This window comes from Pleurodeles waltl, chromosome 6 (assembly GCF_031143425.1).
Source record: "Pleurodeles waltl isolate 20211129_DDA chromosome 6, aPleWal1.hap1.20221129, whole genome shotgun sequence".
Taxonomy (NCBI): Eukaryota; Metazoa; Chordata; class Amphibia; order Caudata; family Salamandridae; genus Pleurodeles; species Pleurodeles waltl.
The window spans coordinates 324,918,612-324,938,378 of NC_090445.1; the positions used below are offsets into that span (position 1 = coordinate 324,918,612).

At 47.2% G+C, this 19,767-nt stretch overlaps 1 protein-coding gene across 2 annotated transcripts in view; it reads right to left on the reverse strand.

Annotated features, from left to right (window-relative positions):
- The window catches only part of TSSK4 (testis specific serine kinase 4), a 191,170-nt gene that overhangs the window by 131,559 nt on the left and 39,844 nt on the right, over positions 1 to 19,767 (reverse strand). The window contains exons 2-3 of one of the 2 annotated variants that reach the window (XM_069238169.1): positions 18,546 to 18,766; positions 14,986 to 14,996 (exon numbers count right to left, since the gene is read on the reverse strand). In XM_069238169.1, the coding sequence (XP_069094270.1) occupies positions 14,986 to 14,996; positions 18,546 to 18,766 (232 nt within the window). The remainder of the gene's footprint in view (positions 1 to 14,985; positions 14,997 to 18,545; positions 18,767 to 19,767) is intronic. The other variant, XM_069238168.1, reaches the window with a different exon arrangement.

Sequence of the window (19,767 nt, forward strand, 5' to 3'; positions counted from 1 at the left end):
TAGTACGGGACCTATGAGTTGGAGGGGGGGCGTGGTGGGAAAGAGGTCAAGGTTGGCCAGGAAAAGTTTCTTAGGAACACTGGGACGGGTAGCTGGAGGGCGTTTGGGAGTGGAGGAAGAAGTAGTGGTTGTAAGAGGTGTACGTTTGGTGCCTTTGGGTGAAGGTGCAGAGGCTGGAGGCTGTCGTGAGGTGGATGGCTGTTGGGTGGGTGTGTGCCTGCGTTTGTGTATCTTCGGAGGGGGCGTCACAGACACACTGGGAGAGGACACAGGGGACGTGTATATGGGAGTGGGGGTGGTGAGTACACGTGAGCAGGGTGTGGTGGTGGGTGTGCTGGTGCGGGACGGTGCTGGCTGTAGTGGTAGTGCATGCAGGTGTGAGTGTAGACGAGACTGGGAGGGAGGAGGGAGACGACGAGGAGGGGGACACAGTGGAGGCAGTGGATGTTGGTGTGTCTGTATGTGTGTGATGCTTGCGTGAGTGCCTGTGGGATGTGTGGTGCTTATGTTTGCCTGAGCTTCCCTTGTGTGGTGAGGTGTGTGCAGGCTGGTCTGATGGTGTGCTTGGGATAGGCTGGGGTACAGAGGATTGGGTCTGGGTGGAGGAAGTTGGAGGGGGAGGCTAGAGACAGGGACAATGGCTGCCATCAGTGCTGAGGCCAGAGTTTGCAGGGTTCGATGAAGGGCAGCCTGACCAGAATGAATGCCCTCCAGGAATGCATTTGTGTGTTGCACCCTGGATGGCATTCAAAATGGTAGACTGCCCAACAGTGAGGGACCTGAGGAGGTCACTGAGGGCAGCAGAGGTGACAAGGGCAGGGGCTGAGGTGCCTGGGGCGAAGGTGATGCCCACCCTCCTCGGTGAGCAGGCACGGGGCGAAGATTTTGCCGCCACCACAAGGGAGCTCCCATCGGAGGACGAGTCCGTGTCGCTGGTTGCAGATCCTGTGACCGCGTTGGTGCTTCCCTCGCCCTCCGTCCCACTGGTGTATTCTGAGTCCGTGGTGTGGCCCTCCATGGCCATGTGGGATGCAGCTCCCTCGTGCTCCGGTGCCACTGTACCTCCGCCTGATGATGCTGATGCACACAAGAACAGGGAGACCACAAAAAGGGGGGGGGACAACAGAAGAAAGACAGGTTGAGTGCATGGCTTACCGCTAACGTTGGCGGACAATACAGACACAGCAGCCCCCTGCACTACGTCGCGCTGTTGGGCTCTACAGATGCAATTCCTGGGATATGTCCTACATGGCTATGGTCGACATCTGCACACATAGATGACACAGGGGCATGTATACCTGTACTTGGCACTCTACAGAGGTGGGGTGGGGTGCCACATGGCCTGCATTACGGAGGGGCCTAGCCTACGGAACTCGCCCTGGCCCTGGCCTAGGGAAACCCACAGCCCTCCTCCCCCACCCAGACACCTTCACTGCGCGCAAAGTCAGCTGAAGGATGTTGTACTCACCCACTTGTGTCTGCTGTGATGCCCTGAAGCGCCCATCCAACTCAGGGTAGGCCACCGCTAGGATCCCGAACATCAGGGGGGTCATGGTTCGACGGGCACCCCTCCCACGTTGGGAGGCCATCCCCAGCTGAGCCTCCGCCGTCTTCTTGCTCCAGCAGCGAATGTCCTCCCATCTTTTCCGGCAGTGGGTGCTCCGTCTGTGGTGGCCCCTCAGGGTCCGGACGTGATTATATGACGGAACACCGAATTAAAAACAACTACTAACCTTAACAACGAGGTCGGCCTTACTACTAATGATTTTACCATGAATGCCTTAACAACGATATTTCGTTGTAAAGGCATTCCTGATAAAATCATTAGCAATAGGCACCATTCACCCTACATCCCTCACCCCACCCCCCCAACCCCACCCCGAAACCTAAAACCCCCTGACCCCCCACCCACTCCCCAAAACCAAAAACGCCCCACCCCCCCAACCCCACCCCAAAACCTAAAACCCCCTGACCCCCCACCCACTCCCCAAAACCAAAAACGCCCCACCCCCCCAACCCCACCCTAAAACCCCCTGACCCCCACCCACTCCCCAAAACCAAAAACACCCCACCCCACCAACCCCACCCCAAAACCTAAAACCCCCTGACCCCCCACCCACTCCCCAAAACCAAAAACGCCCCACCCCCCCAACCCCACCCCAAAACCTAAAACCCCCTGACCCCCCACCCACTCCCCAAAACCAAAAACGCCCCACCCCCCCAACCCCACCCCAAAACCTAAAACCCCCTGACCCCCCACCCACTCCCCAAAACCAAAAACGCCCCACCCCCCCAACCCCACCCCAAAACCTAAACCCACCACTTACCTTCGCCAACTCCCTTCTTTGTACCTTAACCACGCATGTTCGTTGTTCAGAACATTCGTTAACCACGACTTTCGTAATAAAAAAGTCATAAAAAAGGATGTTTCCTTCCGGACGTCCTTGGCGATGGCACACCAAATATCCTTCTTCTGGCGGGCGCTGACCTACATGACATGTACAGGGGAAGAAGAGAAGTCATTACCAACTGCACCGTTGAAGTGAGTGGCCCACGTCCCTACCCTTGCCATGTGGCACATGCATTCACAGTCCTTCATGCACGCAGAACTGTGCCCCCTTCTTTCTTACAACCAGCCCTCTCCACACAGGCATAGCCCATACAACGTGCTCCCTGTGTACTTAACTGTTGGTCTGGAGGACCGTAGAGTAGCGTGTACTGGGGGAGGACTCCGTCCACGAGCTTCTCCAACTTCTCTGCAGTGAAGGCAGGGGCCCTTTCCCCAGACGCTGGAGCCATTGTCTCTTCCAGACCGAGGTCACAGCAGCACTTGCAGTGTAGGTCCTCTCCTGTCGAGTGATTGAACAGATAGAAAATGGCGGTCACGTCCGCGGCGGTGCGTACCATCACCGCCGGCGTACATCGTCATTTGCTCCTGGGACCCATAGGGTCCAATGTTAACCAATGCAGCATTGCGCCGTGGTCTTCGACCGCCTACCGCGACGGTGTCCAACGCCAGCGTAGTTACCTCACATCCCATTGTCCCACTTTAGAGGTCAGGCAGCCGCCATTTCAGGGGCCCACATGGCCTAATTACCAACTGCATCACACAGACCTAGGCCTTGTCGCACAACACAAATACAGGCCAGATTTTGTGTATGAATGGTGTTCTGTGTAGACTGTGGGTACATACCTCTGAGTTGTTTGACTCTGTGGTCGCTGTTGTCATTCCTAGGCACCGTCCGCTGGGACATGTGAGGAGATGGCGGAATCCTCTGGTGTACCGACCGCTGGTGGACCTGTCGACAATGGAGGAAAGACATTTGATCATCACCTACAGGTTTGACCGTGCCACAATCCAGGAACTGTGTGCCCAGTTGGAGCCAGACCTGATGTCAGCAATCCGCCATCCCACAGGGATCCCCCCTCAAGTGCAGGTGCTATCAGTGCTCCATTTCCTTGCAAGTGGGTCATTTCAAACAACAGTGGCCATGGCATCAGGGATGTCCCAGCCTATGTTTTCCAACGTATTGTCCAGAGTGTTGTCTGCCCTGCTGAAACACATGCGGAGCTACATCGTTTTCCCTCAGATGGAGGATTTGCCTACAGTTAAAGGTGACTTCTATGCCCTTGGACATATCCCCAACATCATAGGTGCCATTGATGGGACCCATGTAGCTCTGGTTCCCCCCCCCCCACAGGAGTGAACAGGTGTACAGGAACCGGAAGAGTTATCATTCCATGAATGTACAGATGGTATGTTTGGCAGACCAGTACATCTCCCAGGTAAATGCTATGTTCCCTGGCTCTGTGCATGACGCCTACATCCTGCGGAATAGCAGCATCCCTTATGTGATGGGTCAACTCCAGAGGCACCGGGTGTGGCTATTAGGGGACTCTGGTTACCCCAACCTGTCATGGCTACTGACCCCAGTGAGGAATCCCAGGACCAGGGCAGAGGAACGCTACAATGAGGCCCAAGGGCGGACTAGGAGGGTGATCGAACGCACCTTCGGCCTCCTGAAGGCCAGGTTCAGGTGCCTGCATATGACAGGTGGATCCCTACTCTACTCACCAAAGAAGGTGTGCCAGATCATCGAAGCCTGCTGTATGCTTCACAACTTGGCTTTGCGACGACAGGTGCCTTTTCTGCAGGAGGATGGTCCAGATGACGGTGTTGTGGCAGCTGTGGAGCCTGTGGACAGTGATGAGGAGGAAGCAGAGGAAGAAGACATTGACAACAGGGAATCAGTTATCCAGCAATATTTCCAGTGACACACAGGTGAGAACACATTCTTGCCTACTAGTACTTTCACACTCCTACCTCTATCCTGTCTGTCGATTTCAACCAGTATATGGTAACTGAGTTGTACATTTCCCTTACGGTTTCACAGGTGTGGTTTCCAACGTGTGTCATCTGCTTAGATTCCTCATGGACTTGAGATGTGTGACATAGGTATGTTGACATTACGTTTGAAAACGCATTTTGTCACTGTCATTGCTAATAAACATTTTCGAAATCACAGACTGACTCCAGATTGTTTTGTGCTTCAAGGGTGTTTATTGAAGTGTGAAATATTGGAGGGGGATTGTAAAATGGTGAGGGGTGATGGTGGAGTCCAGTCTATTAGTCTCACAGGTGCATTGCCCATATGGGCAAAGGAAGTGGAGCTGGGGCAGTTCCAATATGGACAGGGTTACAAAGTGGGACAGTAGGATGACAATCAGGGTGGTCTCATTTCTTGGCGGGGGTCTTGGCATCGTGCTCTTTCTTGTTCCTGGATCTCAAGGACTGTTTGCGGGGTGGTTCTCTGTCTGCAGGGGGTGGGGTGCTGGTGTGGTGGTCCTGTGGCGGGGCGTCCTGTCCACTAGCGCCGGCAGAGGTGGTGGGCAGTTCATCGTCCATGCTAGTGTCAGGGGCCCCTTGTAGTGCCACAGTGTCCCTCCTGGTGTTAAGTATTTCCTTCAGCACCCCTACAATGGTGCCCAGGGCGGAGATGATGGTTCTGAGTTCCTCCCTGAACCCCAAATACTGTTCCTCCTGCAGCCGCTGGGTCTCCTGAAACTTGGCCAGGACCATTGCCATCGTCTCCTGGGAGTGGTGGTATGCTCCCATGATGGAGGAGAGGGCCTCGTGGAGAGTGGTTTTCCTAGGCCTGTCCGCCCCCTGTCGCACAGCAGCCCTCCCAGTTCCCCTGTGTTCCTGGGCCTCCGTCCCCTGGACCGTGTGCCCACTACCACTGCCCCCAGGTCCCTGTTGTTGTTGGGGTGGTGGGTTATCCTGGGTTCCCTGTAGTGGTGGACACACAGCTGATTGACGTGTCCTGGGGACGGAGGTATGGGCCCGCTGGGTGGGTGCTGTGCTGGTGTTACCAGAGGGTGGAAGCTCTGTGGTGGCCTGTGACTGGGTGTGGGGAACCGACTGTCCTGAGGCCCACAATGGTCAGGGCTGGTCATCTGGATCCAGTTGGACAGAGCTGCTGTCATCACTGTGGGCCTCTTCTGTGGGTGGGGTGGAGATGTCTGGACCCTCCTGTCTGGTGACGTTGGGTAGTGGTCCTGCAGGGGTGTAAAAACATGATTACTGCATCTGTGTGTGTCATGGTGTGCAATGGGTGGGTGACCGTGTACCCCAGTGCTAGCATTCCTGTGTGGGGGCTTGTGTGATGATGTCTGAGGGGGGGTGTTATGGGTATGTGCAGTGGGCATGCTTTAGTGATGGGTGTCCATGCTTTGTTGTGTCATGCAGGGCTTGGTGTTGGGATGGGTGGTTTGTGTTATTAGTACATTTGTGAGGAGTTGGAGTGATAGGGGAGGGGGCGAGGGTGGGGATCTGTGATAGCATGCATGTAGGGTGGGGGATATGATAGTTAAAATTTGACTTACCAGAGTCCATTGCTCCACCGACTCCTGCGAGGCCCTCAGGATGCAGAATAGTCAAGACCTGCTCCTCCCATGTTGTTAGTTGTGGGGGAGGAGGTGGGGGTCCGCCGCCAGTCCGCTGTACCGCGATGTGGTGTCTTGAGACCACGGAACGCACCTTCCCTGTAGATCGTTCCACCTCTTCCTGATGTCGTCCCGATTTCTTGGGTGTTGTCCCACTGCGTTGACCCTGTCGACTATTCTTCGCCATAGCTCCATCTTCCTAGCTATGGAGGTGTGCTGCACCTGTGATCCAAATAGCTGTGGCTCTACCCGGACGATTTCCTCCACCATGACCCTGAGCTCCTCCTCTGAGAACCTGGGGTGTCTTTGCCGTGCCATGGGGTGGTGTAGGTGATGTGTGGGGTGGTGTATGTGGTGATAAGTGTGGTGATATGTAGTGGTGTGTGGTGTTTTGTGCGTGGAAGTAGTGTGGGTGATGGTGTTGAGTGCCTGTGGCTGCTAGTTTGTGGATGGTGGTGTCTCTCTCTGGCCTTCTTTCAGAATTTTTGGTCGTAGGGGTTTGTGGGTGATATGGGTGTCTGTTTTATATTGTATTGGGTGTGTGGAAGTGGTGTGTGTATGTGTATCAGGTGTGTGTATTTCGAATTGTCCAATGTGGCTGTGTTTTGTAAAAGTGTGTGTATTTTGAGCACGGCGGTGTGTACCGCCAATGGAATACCGTGGTTGAAAGACCGCCGCGTGGATTCTGGGTCGTGATAGCATGGGCGTATTTCTGTTGGCGTGGCGGTTTTGTTTTCGCCAGTTTATCACTGACCTTTGGTGTTGCGGACTTGTGTGGGTGTCTGAATGTTGTCGGATTTCGAGATGTGGGTCGTAATAGCTGTGGCGGAATTCCGCGGCCGCGGTGGTGTGTTGGCGGTCTTCTGCACGGCGGTAAGTGGCTTTTGCCGCCAATGTTGTAATGACCCCCATAATTCTCACAATGTGCTTGCCGTTCAGAATGGTTCCCTCCATGGACGATTGCACCACTTGGGGTATGGTCTTTGCTGCAATATATACTATCACGCATGGTACCCCAACACTTCCAATTTACCAGAAGTGTTAAAACAAATTCAGAATGAACACGGGGCTGCTCCAGCCCTAGATTTGGGGATGAAATTGATGCGTAACTTTGACACAGACTACTCAATAATACTCAGTAACAATAAAGGAGAAGCAGTAGCATTGACTATACCCTAGAGTCTCCAAGAGATTCCACACTTGGAACAGGAGAAACAGCTACCAAAAATAATTTCCGATACCTATACTACTATAGGATGGAATAAGTTGGGAGCCAAGCTGAAAAAGCCTGTAATACAGAGTACCAACCCTAAGGAAGGTACCAAACAAGCACAGGAGGGTTCTAAACGGCATTGGGGTAAACAAAAGCAGACAAAGTCAGAGAGCAGACTCTCCACACCCGGAGAACTCCAAAAGGATATATAATCTCAGAAATAGAGAGAATATAAAAGTTCCTGACAGATATACTGATTCACGTCCCTCCCATTCCTTTCAGGACGCACCAGATAGATGTAGAGAGAGAATAGACCAGTCAGAGCAACGTCCTGACTACATGAAACAGAAGAAAGACTCACTGTGGTCTTCAGACAAAAAAAAAAAATAAGACAGATCCCCACAACAAAAGCCACTGTTTAAAAAGAAAAAGGTGGCAGCACTTTCAATTAAAGTGCCAGTAAACCTGAGAACAATGCTGAAGAACAAGACGTGGGCTATGACACTACTGGACAGTGCAGCAGAAGTCACAATGTGTCGCCAGAGTCTAAAAGATGATCTGGATACAACAGCAACTAGCAACTTTGTTGCAGTCGAGACTACGGACAGGCGCGTTCTACCACCCGACAGGGCTTATGATTTAAAAATCCAAATTGAGATTATGGGCTTCACCGATTTGTTTGGATTGCTGTATGGCGACCCCACATCACGTGAGATCCCTGAAGTGACGAGGGTGGTGCTAATGGGATGGAGGGCGGCATTGCGAACGACGGGATGGGGACGCCGACTGACCCAACAGACCCCCTTGTGGCAGGGTTCATGGTTGAAAGAGGTCTCTGCACTCCAGGGGTTCCACAAATGGGATCTGGTGGGAACATCATCACTCGGAGACATCTGGGCGGGAACACACATGCGGTCCTTTCAAGAGCTGCAGCAGCATTTTTCACTTAACCAGACCCAGTTCCATAAGTACTTACAGCTCCGTCACGCCCTGCAAGTACACCTCCGGGCGGGAACGGTTCTCCCAGAGTTCAGCCCCGTAGAGGCTTGGGACACTTGGGCTAGGGGGTAGTGTCACGTATATACCGCACATTGATCACAAACACATCACGGTCCCTAGATGCACTCCGTACACGGTGGGAGCAATGGGTGGGCCCTATGGAGGACGAGGACTGGAGGGACGCTTTGATGGCCCCAAGACAGTGGGCTATATCCTCCCGTCTAAGACTGGTGCAGGCCTATTTTCTTCATGCAGCATATCTCTCCCCCAAAAGATTATACATGGCCGGCCTCAGACAACAAGCAGGATGCCCCAGATGCACCACCCCAACAGCTGACTTTTTTCATATGGTATGGGCATGTCCCGACATTGCCACTTACTGGCGTGTAGTGTTGGCGGAGACGTCCCGAGTCCTGCAGGTGGAAGTAGCACCAGCCCCCTTGCCAATCCTACTAGGAGTTCTCGAGGGTGTGGGCTCCAGTAGGGCAGACCAAGCCTTTATTGGAATAACCTGTTTAGTGGCTAAAAGGGATATAGCCTCAGGGTGGCTGGCAGAATCAACCCCCACGCTGACGAAATGGCGCAGAGGAGTAGAGTGGTGCGCCTCTCAAGAAAAACTTGTTTATGAAGCAAGGGGCTGCCGCACCAAGTACGAAAGGGTGTGAGGGAGATACCTGGGGAGTGAATGATGGACAGAGCTCCCTGGTGGGGTAAAGAGAGGCTTGTCCGAGACTTTAATAAGGTTTAACCACATGTACATGATATACCTATACAATGCTGTTACCACGTTATGTTGTCTTTCTGTTGTGCAAAAAACAATAAAGCCATTTTATTTAAAAAAAAAAAAAAATCCAAATTGAAGGAGACATAGAGCACACCATTAGTGTAATATTCTGGGATGAACTTAGTTGAAATATCCTATTGGACGAAAAAGACTGGCCACCTGAACACCTCCGTAAGCTCCCACATGGGGAAGATGTCATCTTGCCTTCTTTCTCTGATCTTGTTCCTGAAGCGGTAAAACAAGCCTACGCTGTCATCTGGGCTTTAGCGCAGGCACCTATGCTACACCGCAACCATGTAGGTTGGGATAAGGATTCTCCTTACCACGTAATACCGATTAGGTCTATCAGCCTCAGCCCCCAATATCCTGTTAAACACAAAGTCAAAGCTCCGATGAGGGAGAGCCTCACTCAGCTTGAGTACCAGAGTGTAACTGAGCCCTGTGTTTCTGCAATGAATAACCCGTTATTCCCTGTTGCAAAACCAGACCATTCATATAGTCTTAGATTAAAGACACTTAAACAGTCACACGCGGACACATGCAATACAAAATTCACACAGCACAGCACTAATTAACAACATAGTGCGTAAAAAAAAAAAAACAACCTTGGATATCTCGAACATTTTTCTGCCAAAAAGTAGCACACGAAAGTCGGGACCTGAGTGCATTCTCATTTGGCTCACAAAAACGCTTCTGTCAGTTGCCCCAGGGCTGTTCTCAGCCCGTGTATCATCAAATTAGCATGATATTTATCTGGAGGCGTTGTCCTATGTGGTTGACATCTATCTCACAGCTAACAACCTAAACATTAATTTTGCTAGGGTCGATCAGATCGTTCTGTGATTTGCAACCCTTGGTTCCAAATTTAATTTTAAGAAAACTAAAATAGCCTTTCTCAGTGTATTTTTCCTGGGATATGAGCTATCAAACGAGGGCAAGAGTCTGGCCCCGCACTTTTTAGAAATATTTACTCAACTCCAGCCACCAAACACTATTAAGAAACTACAGTCTTTACTTGGTTTCTTTACCTTTGGCAGAACTTACGTTTCTGACTATGCACAACACATCAAGCTATTATATGATTTAATACGCCCAGATTTTGACAGTAGACACTGGACAGTTGAACACACCATGCTAGAAGCAAAACACTTACACACTCATGACAACAAAACAAATTTGCTCATCAGAATAATTGCTGGTGCCATTGGGTTCACTTATGTCACCTTTAATGAAGGCGACACAGTGCCCATAGCATATAAATCACATTTATATTCTAATGCAGAACAATGCTTTGCACCCACAGAAAAAATTCTAACTGCAATACAAATGGCTGTCATCAAAGAGAGGTCACTTGCCCAAGGGAAAAGCATTATTGTCATTATCCCAGTGCCAGCCTTACGGGTAGTCACCAAAGCAAGCGTTCCTAACAATGAAGCATTACATCCACTTTTGATTCAATGGGCAACCTCCCTGACTGCCACTGATGTTGATTACATCTTTGATCCAAAACTTCAAACACAAGAATTTCTCCAATATGAACAAGAGTACCCCACACTTCTTGACATCTTGTTGCTTGACAGATATCATAATGTCATTTACAATGAAGGTTCAGCACAACCAGCTGTAGGTACTAAACATCAGTACTCAGCTGCTTGCGCAGCCGTGAGCAGAATGATGAAGGATGGTATAGTCCACCCTCACAATTCCCACATGTAGACCCTGGGAGACTGCACAGCTCAGCTGGCTGAACTTAAAGCCCTTATCCTAGCGCTGGAACATACGGATCCAGGACAATTCACATTGGTTGCCTGTGATTCGTACTACTGTGTCCAGTCCTATAATGATTATCTTATTCACTGGTGATTGAACGGGTTCAGAGACTCAGATGGAACACCATAAAATACAGAACTCTGTGGGGGAGGGTGGCAGATCTTAGGGATAAGCTACCTAATGCTCATGTAGTCCATACATTGGGCCACCAACAAGTAGGAGGACACGTTATTGGCAACTCTTTGGCTGATGAAGCTGCCAAATCAGCAGTAGCTATGGCTTCTGTTGCTGCAGTGACTCATTCCCAGACGAGATTTTATAATGAAATACTGGTTGCGGTGAAAGCTTCACCTGAAGGCAAGCCTCTCCCAAAAGCATACTCTACAAAATATTCATACCACATCAGTGCACCGAATGTTGCCTGTGCAACAATTCCTGGGGTTGGAGATCGAGTGATCCCCAACAAAGACCAGAGATTAGATCTAATCAAAGCAGAGCTTGAGGGTGTCACCTCTACACATGCTGGTGTTGCGGCCACAATAACACTCTTATAGAAACGCTTCTGGTGGCCTGGTCTATACAAACAGACCAAGCAATATGTTTGTTGCTGCAACATTTGCCAGCAGATAAAGGGTTCAAATATCAAACGCCCACCGCAGACCTCTTAGTGTCCAACAGGCCACTACAATGCATGTATCTGGACCATTGTGGTCCCCTTCAACCTGATGGTGCATACAAATACATCATAGTCGCTGTGGATTCTTGTTCTAGATTCCTGTGGGTGTGGCCACAGCAGTCAGCTGACGCTCAAACTGTTATAAAACACTTGTATTAGAAAAAGGTGGTTGATGCTAAGCGACGCACATCTGAAACAAATAACAGCAAGGTAGCATATCATCAATGAGTCCTGTGGCGGGTGCCAGCCTGGTGCAAGAAACCCAACCACCAAGGGTTTCGAGATGCACACAAACAGAGGTGGATAGACCAAAACACCTATGTCATGTGCTGTAGAATACAAAATGTAGGAAAGGAGCAACCAGGGCACTCCAAACAAATAAGTCCAAAATGGATGGATTTGTATGAGACACTTTAATCCTTTGTGATCGGTAGTTGAATGGCAGTTCAAAGATATTCAAGTCCACATATGAACAGGTATATACGAGTTACAAAAACAGTCAGAGTCCTCAAAAATGAACAGGTATATACGAGTTACAGAAACAGCCAACACGTGTTTCGTCCTCACGGACTTTTTCAAGGCTCAAAAAAACTGAAAATAGAGTAACTAATGTGCTTCTGTAGGAAATCCAAATGGTGAGATTTTGTCAAAAAAATTAAAAAGTCCAAAAAGGTATATGTGCGTCCCATCTATGATAGGGACAGGTATTCCTCATATGCAACAGTTCCTAGAACACGGCAGCGTTATCAGGTGCTGCGGGGCATTACTCACACCGTCTGCCTTTGTTTTTCCCGGAGTTACGGGGCGGCACAGGTAGGGTCTACATAGACCTTCAATTATTGTTTTCCTACACTGCGGACATACTACTGGATACAGAACTGTTGCCTATGAGGAATACCTGCAACTTAATACGCTATCTGAAGATTTACAAGATTTCTTGTTAGGTCCCAGAAAGCCACACTCTAAGAGATTCCTGAATGCCATATATAATGAGATCTGGAAGCTTTCTCAAAGCAGCTGCGCGTTTAAAGCAGATAGATAAGTAAAATTTGGAAAAGTCTTTAGCTGTTGTCGATAATGGCATGAGTACTCTGTCCAACAGAATATACTCCTTTAATAACATAGTGTCATCTGTGATAAACATCATTCATAATGACATGTCCTTTTTACACCATGGACAAAGTCAACTGCGTTCCATCATGCAGGTAGGTTGGACACTACAGATTCTGAAAAATGACCACGTTCCATGAAATACATAAACAGTAGTGACCTGTTTGCTGCTTTTCATTTATCCAGGGAACAACAGTCAATGGCTAAAAAGGAAGCGAGTTTCATCATGCTTCATATAGAAAAGTTTTCTTTCACGGTTGCAGAAAGTCCATTAACAGTATGGCTCGTAAATGGCATTATAAATCTGCCCATTTCCACCTTTTCTTTTTCAAAATGGTTGGAACATCTTGCCGTTGGCAAATACAAGCGGCTAGGTGATAGCTATATTAAAGAAGAGTGGGAGTGGCAGTTAGACCAGGAACTGCCTACATAATTTCAGTCTCCAAGATTGTAACTTGTTTGTTGTAGACATGTTTTATCCCCCCCCACACAAGATATAAGAGTAGCAGAAATGTGGCCTCTCATTGATTCTACTAACGTAAATTATGACAATCTGAGCAGACTAAAGGCGCTACTATTCCAGAAACAAGATGCGTTGACATTGGTTAGAGAGACGTATGCTCTCCAGATAGCAAGATCATCAGCCGAGATACAATCCCTATTAAATATCAACTTCCCCAAGCACTTTGGAGAGCTGGTCTCCAGAATATTCAACGCTTCAAGCACTACAGGGATTGTTCACTTCTTTAAGGCTGTTGGGTCTAGATACGTGTCCATCTTCCAGACTGTCTTCGGAGTCATTCCTTCAGCCTTTTCAAGTGTGTTTGGTGGCTTTCCTGTGACTTTGGCATTGATTGGCAGGCTACTGCTGTTGCTGTTCCTGATAGGCACTGGTTGTGCCTTCTCAGCTAAGCGGAGTGATGGAGTTACTACCACCAGCCCAGCTGTGCCGTTACTGCATGGTGCAGTTCTTTGGTGCTCCGTTGCTGGAAGAATTGGAGCATGATTGGACACTGTAATTCTGACCAGTCTTATGGTGTGTGCGACCAGTCTTTCATTGCACCTGGTTCCTCTTCAAACATCTACCTTTTGTGTGCCTTTCTGTTCCGCCAGTGCCTCCTGTGGATCAAGAACTGCTAATGTTCCTGATGAGAGTTCATTCATAGACATGCCCCATGAGACTGTGGCTGATTCGCGAGGCCACTTACGAGCCGCCCTTGGTGGACAACCTGGCTCCTACAGGCATTTTGGATGGTGCTGCCCTCGCGGGGGCTCCTGCACTTGAGGCTGCTGCGCACCACTGCTCCGTGGATCCATCGGCCAATCCTGAAGATGTGGAATCATTTCTGGATGCCCTTCCTTTTGATGACTTCGGAGACATTCTTCAAGATCGTGACTATTTTTAGATGAATTTGACCATTGGCTTTCAAAGTCATACAAGAAATTGCCTTTTGATCAAATTAGCTAAGGCCTGCTGTGCTTGTCATGGTTGACATTTTATCTCTTTGTATGTTTTAGCTATTTTTAACTAGTTTTTAATTAGATTTTAATAGTATTTTAGTTTGTTTTTAGTTCAGAGCATTTTAGTTTGGGCTCACGCACCTTCTCAGGCATCATCACTGTGGCATCAGACTTGTTCCAGCAATGGGGAGGATGTAGTGGATCCTATTCAGCTTTATTGGGTATCAGGAGTTTGCTTAGCCTTCTGGCTTGCAGGCATGTATTCCCATCACTGAGTGACTTTTAACCTATTTAGCCTGCTCTGTTTTAGTGTATTTATAGAATTATTTCTTCCAAGATGGCTGCTATGTTTATAGTTAGGAAGATGTTTTTATTTTACGTTATCAGTGCACTCTGAGAAGGTGCCACTATCAGCGTCAAAGACAAGTTATATACGCAAGTATTCACATCATGTCCCTTTCCCACTTACGTGTGACATGAACATAATGTACTTGGGAGGGAATAGTTTATATAATGAATAGTTTATATAATTGCCAACCCAAGCATGCCTTCTTATCTTCTGTTTGGGAACATACATGCGTCAGGGGTCCTACAAGATCTGTATAAATACATCTGACGCAGACAAGGTTATCAGAGGGATTCCTCCTAGATTCCATCAACGCTATCTATGCTACACGTCACCTTGATGCAGACCCAACATTCGTGTTCCCACAGAGTCTGTCCTAGAGACCTCACTCTTATTAACAAGACTGCAATCTACTGTAAAATGTATGGGCTGCAATGATTAGGATAATGAACAATGCAAGAATTGTAAATACAAGAATCGTGAATATAAAGACCCCCACCATTTTGCAATAACATAAGATGTGAAATAGGCCTTAATACCCTAGCATGATGAACCTAATCTCTAACCTCAAGATAGCCAGGTGTGTTAAACCTAATCTGCCAGTACCATGTCCATGAGAAGAGGTTTCCAACCCTCGTTACCCTGGAATCAGGTCTACAGATCAGATTCCGTAGAGACACAAAGGCTGGGTCTGCATCAAGACGACGTGTAGCATAGACAGAGTTGATGGCATCTGGTAGGAATCCTACTGCCTATTCTAAGCAAGTGCCAAATTTTGTGCAGATCAGTCCATGGAGTCCAAAGGTATAGACTAATAAATAAATGCCTCTTTAAAGTGTGGCTGAATCATAACTACAGTGCACACACTCAAACATACATAGTATAGATACAGATGTGCAGACATATTAGCATTGTTAGGTGTGGGAACAGGCAATAACACAAGACACAAAACCTCTAGCGGTCATAAAGCCCCTCTCATATCTCAAAATGGTAATAAGTAGCATAACAGACTCTGGATCAGTCATAGTTACCTTATGACACGAGTTATAGATACTTGAGCTAACTGTAACCTGGTGAATTTCTATGGTTTGGTACATTTTAAATGAGAGCCTAACTATAACGTCCCTGTAAGCTTTGGTTTTTTTAAAAGTGAATTTCTATGTTTTTTAAATGTAAAGTCTTCGGCCGTGTGAGGCGGTGGTTGGCTGCAGAGCCTGGCGTGCTGCCAAACCATCAGGCCAACCGCCTGACTACTCAACTCCATGCTGTGCACGGCCCTTTTGATGTGTGAGAGGGAGAAAGAGATTGAAAGAAAAAGAAAGAGAGAGAGAGGGAGAGAAATATCTTTTTAGGCTTTGATGGATGAAATACTTAGAATGAGATGTTTCTGGACAAATTGAAAAGAAAAATGTATTTGTCTATTAAAAAGAGTGAGGACAACTTTTATTATGAACCTTAAACTTTTGAAGTAAAACATTAATTAAAGTGAGGAAAATGACCACAGACACACCTGGACTAGAACTCTAAACTGACAATGAGAGGGGCTGTGACCTTTACCATTATACCGCAGGTGACTCCTTACTGTGACTTTGTTTTAGAAGTCATTTCATGGAGAGACCATTGCAATGACTCTCTCGCTTCCATCCCATTATGGGATGAATCGCAGTCCTTGCCAACTCTCCATATCCTGTAGGAGCCGGCATTGCTCCCACAAGCAGGGACCTGCTTTTAAAAAGCTTGCGGAGCATTGTTTTCCTCTGTCTTCCCCGCACACGTATTTGTGTGCGGGGAAGACAAATGAAAACTTCACTTTCTGCAAGGGAGAGCTGTTTGACAGATCTTTCTTGCAGGAAGCGAAGTTTGTTTGTTTTTGCTTGGGAGCAAAAGCAAACAACTATGTCCTGGGGTTGGGCACCCCAGGACATAGCAGGAGATGCCCCTGGGGATTGGCGGTCCCCATGGCTATATGTGGGTCCTCAAAGGAGGGCCCCCCCTCTAACAACCTTTTCCCTGAGGAGGTGGTGGTCCCTGGGGTTTGGGGGTCCAAAACAGACCCCCTTCACTTTTTTTTATAGCAGCCCCGGGGGGGTGGTGGTCCCTTGGACTGTGGGGGGTGCCACGTGGTCCCCTGCATTGAATGTGATGAAAGTCTTGGGGAAGTGGCCGTTCCCTGGGGCTGCGAGGGTGGCTCGGCACCTCCCTGTATTTGATTGCTGAAAGACCCAGGGAGGTGCTGGTCCCTGGGGGGCCGGGTGGCCCCTTGCACACATAATTTTTGTAGGCCGAGAGAGGTGGTGTCCCCATGGGCAGTGGGGGGCCAGGCATTAAAATGGCATTGCCACTGGGACCTGGCCCACCTGGGGGCTGTTTATAAAACAAGCACAGGAGCCTGCACTTGGTTTTTCTTTTTTTAAATATTTTCACCAGATCTGTGGATCCGCCACGAATTGCGGTGCAAATAAAAAAAAATGCTTTTTTATCTCTGGAGGGGTCCTCTGGGAACCCGCATCAGAGCTAAGGGGTCAGGGTGACTCTACCCTGGCTGCTTTTTTTTTTTTACATCTTTTTTGGGGACTCAGCTGTAGCCGAGTCCCAAGATAGCTGCCAACACTACCCTGTTGAAGTGTTGGGAGCCAATCAGACCTCAGCATGAGATCGCAGAGGTCGCAAATCCTTTGCGTCCATATATATATATATATACAAATTAGGATTATCTTTAATTTCTCGAAAACTACTCAATAGATTTACATCAAATAACAAAAAGGTCTCTTTCTGGACAGAGAGTTATATATATATCTTATAGTTAGGGCATACTTAGAGGTAGCTCTCTGTCCAGAAAGAGACCTTTTTGTTATTTGATGTAAATCTATTGAGTAGTTTTCGAGAAATTAAAGATAATCCAAATGTTATAGTTAGGGCCTACTTAGAGGTAGCTCTCTGTCCAGAAAGAGACCTTTTTGTTATTTGATGTAAATCTATTGAATAGTTTTCGAGAAATTAAAGATAATCCTAATTTGTATATATATATATATATGGACGCAAAGGATTTGCGACCTCTGCGATCTCATGTTGAGATCTGATATATATATATATATATATATATATATATATGTATATGTTTTTTTTTTTCCCAAAACCAGAATGCAAAGAGTGGAGTTAAATGGTAAGGTTACATTAAAGGAGCCTTGTCAATATTAGAAGAATTGTTTACTTGTGTAAAGTCATTGTAACAGGCAATTTGGCAGGCAATAAACAGTGACACTAAGTAAGGACTAACATCTTTCCAATAAAAATAAATCAAGCTATTTTCAGAAGACTGACATCTATCCCTGTGTGTACTCATATAAGCTACCTCAGTTCTGTCCTTTATTAATTGGTTTTCAGCAATTTGTTTGAAGCAGTGAATAATATCACCACCAGCTATATCTGACTGTAATGAATGAAAAGATGTAGCAGATTTTCTTAACAAGAATGGTGATTAGAAATAATATTACTGTAAATGTGAGAAAATAACAATGTATTCAATTAGGAGAAAGTTTGGGGAAAGATCGGAGGCATAAGTAGGTTCCCCATAGCACACAAAAGCCACTTTTAAGGGATGTTTAAAAATACGGAAAAATATGTGAGGGTGTTAGCTGGAAAGGACAGATAACTCAATGCTGACTTGCTAGGCCTCACCTGTGCATGATGCTCTTCCTGTACCTTTGCTGCACTTGATGTTCTTGCTGTGCCTCACCTGTGTTAAGTGTTGTTGGGTTGCACAAGAGCATGGCGCTCCTCTGCTGTGCCTTACTTGGACTTGATGTTTATGCTGTGTCTCACCTGTGGTTGACTCCTCTGCCCTGTATCTCACTATGGTCAATGTTCTTGATGTGTCTTATTTGTATACTACCCCTTTGATGGGTTCCACATGTGTTTAACACTTTTCCTGTTTTGTGTGCTTGATGATGGGTTGTGTCTTACATGGTCTTAGGACATTGTCTTGTCTACCTGTGCATTATACTCTTGCAGTGAGTGTTTCACATGTTAGCGATGCACTATATCACCTGCACTTAATCCTCTGCTGTGTCTTAACTTTACTCACTGTTATTGCCCTGCCTCACCTGTGCTTGATATGCTGGATTTTACAACTGTGCATAATGTTCTTGCTTTATACTACACCCATTCTATATTATACCTGTCCATGATGCTCTTGATGTGTCTCACTTGTGTTTGATATCTTACTGTGCTCTAATCTTACTCCCACCTGTGCACAATGCCCTTGCTGTGGATGTACGCCATGCCCCTGGACAGCTGGCTGAACCACTTTCCGGCTTGGCACTCCTGTAAGGGCCCTAGCTTCTTCAAGCGTCTAATAATGTCACCCTGTGGGGCCAGCTCCAACACCAGGTACACTCGGCTCGTTGTCTCAATGGCTTGGTAGAAGTTAATGATGTTCCTGTGACGTAGAGCCTTCATGACCTGAAGTGAAAGGAACACAAAGGAGGCATGAGAGGCATTCACAGACAGATCAAAAGATCAAAAACAATTGTCTAGATGTGGGGTGGGGGTGATTAAAAAAAAAAATGTTAATATAAGGCACCATCCCGTTCTAAAAGAGTTCTTAGACGTAAGAAACAAATTCTGATCTTTCCTAATACTGATACCTTCACAGGGGTAAACTGTCACTTACCGTAGCTGGTACAGCCATAGTGGTTCTCCTGTAACTAATGTACCCAGATATTCTCTCCCTGCTTCATTTAGCGATCAAGAGGACCTTCAAGGGTAAACTAGTTTTCTCTAAAAGATATCCTTTTAATATGGAATAAAATGATTAAAGCTTCTACCTCTAGAAAAGATTTCTAAAATATTTTCAAAGTATAAATAGCGTACCCTAAATAAGATTTCACTTTTCCCCTATTATCAAAAGAAAGAGGTCATTAAATGTAAAACTAAGGTTAAGGGCATTCAATTTTGATTTAGAGCAATTTAAGTTATGTGACAGCATGTTATACATCCACAACCTACACTGTTTTTAGGATAACTGCCTTTTCTGCATGGTCACTCCAGTTCTTTCACCCTGGACTCTATTTTTGCTGGACATAGAACTGTGTGCAGTTTACCGCTGCTAAACACAAGTAAAGTGCCTGTCCCCCCCTTTGTGATGATGTGCAGGAACAAAATATGTCAGAAAACAATGGAAATTTTGAGAATTATATATATGTACTCATGATAAATGGCAGTCCAGTGCAGGTACAAGAACAAGGGGGTGAAGTTTGTAAACTCGAGAAAAATCAGTATACTCCACCTGAGTGTGAAATTTTGTGAATGGCCTTGTAGTTGGTATGTGGGCAGATTCATGTTCTCCTTACACATTGATTGACAAAACGACGTGGAAGAAGATGGAGCAATGTGATTTATCCAATTCCGATGTTGAGTTGGTGGGATATGGTGGAAATAGAATTCCCGTTATGGGTTGTTTT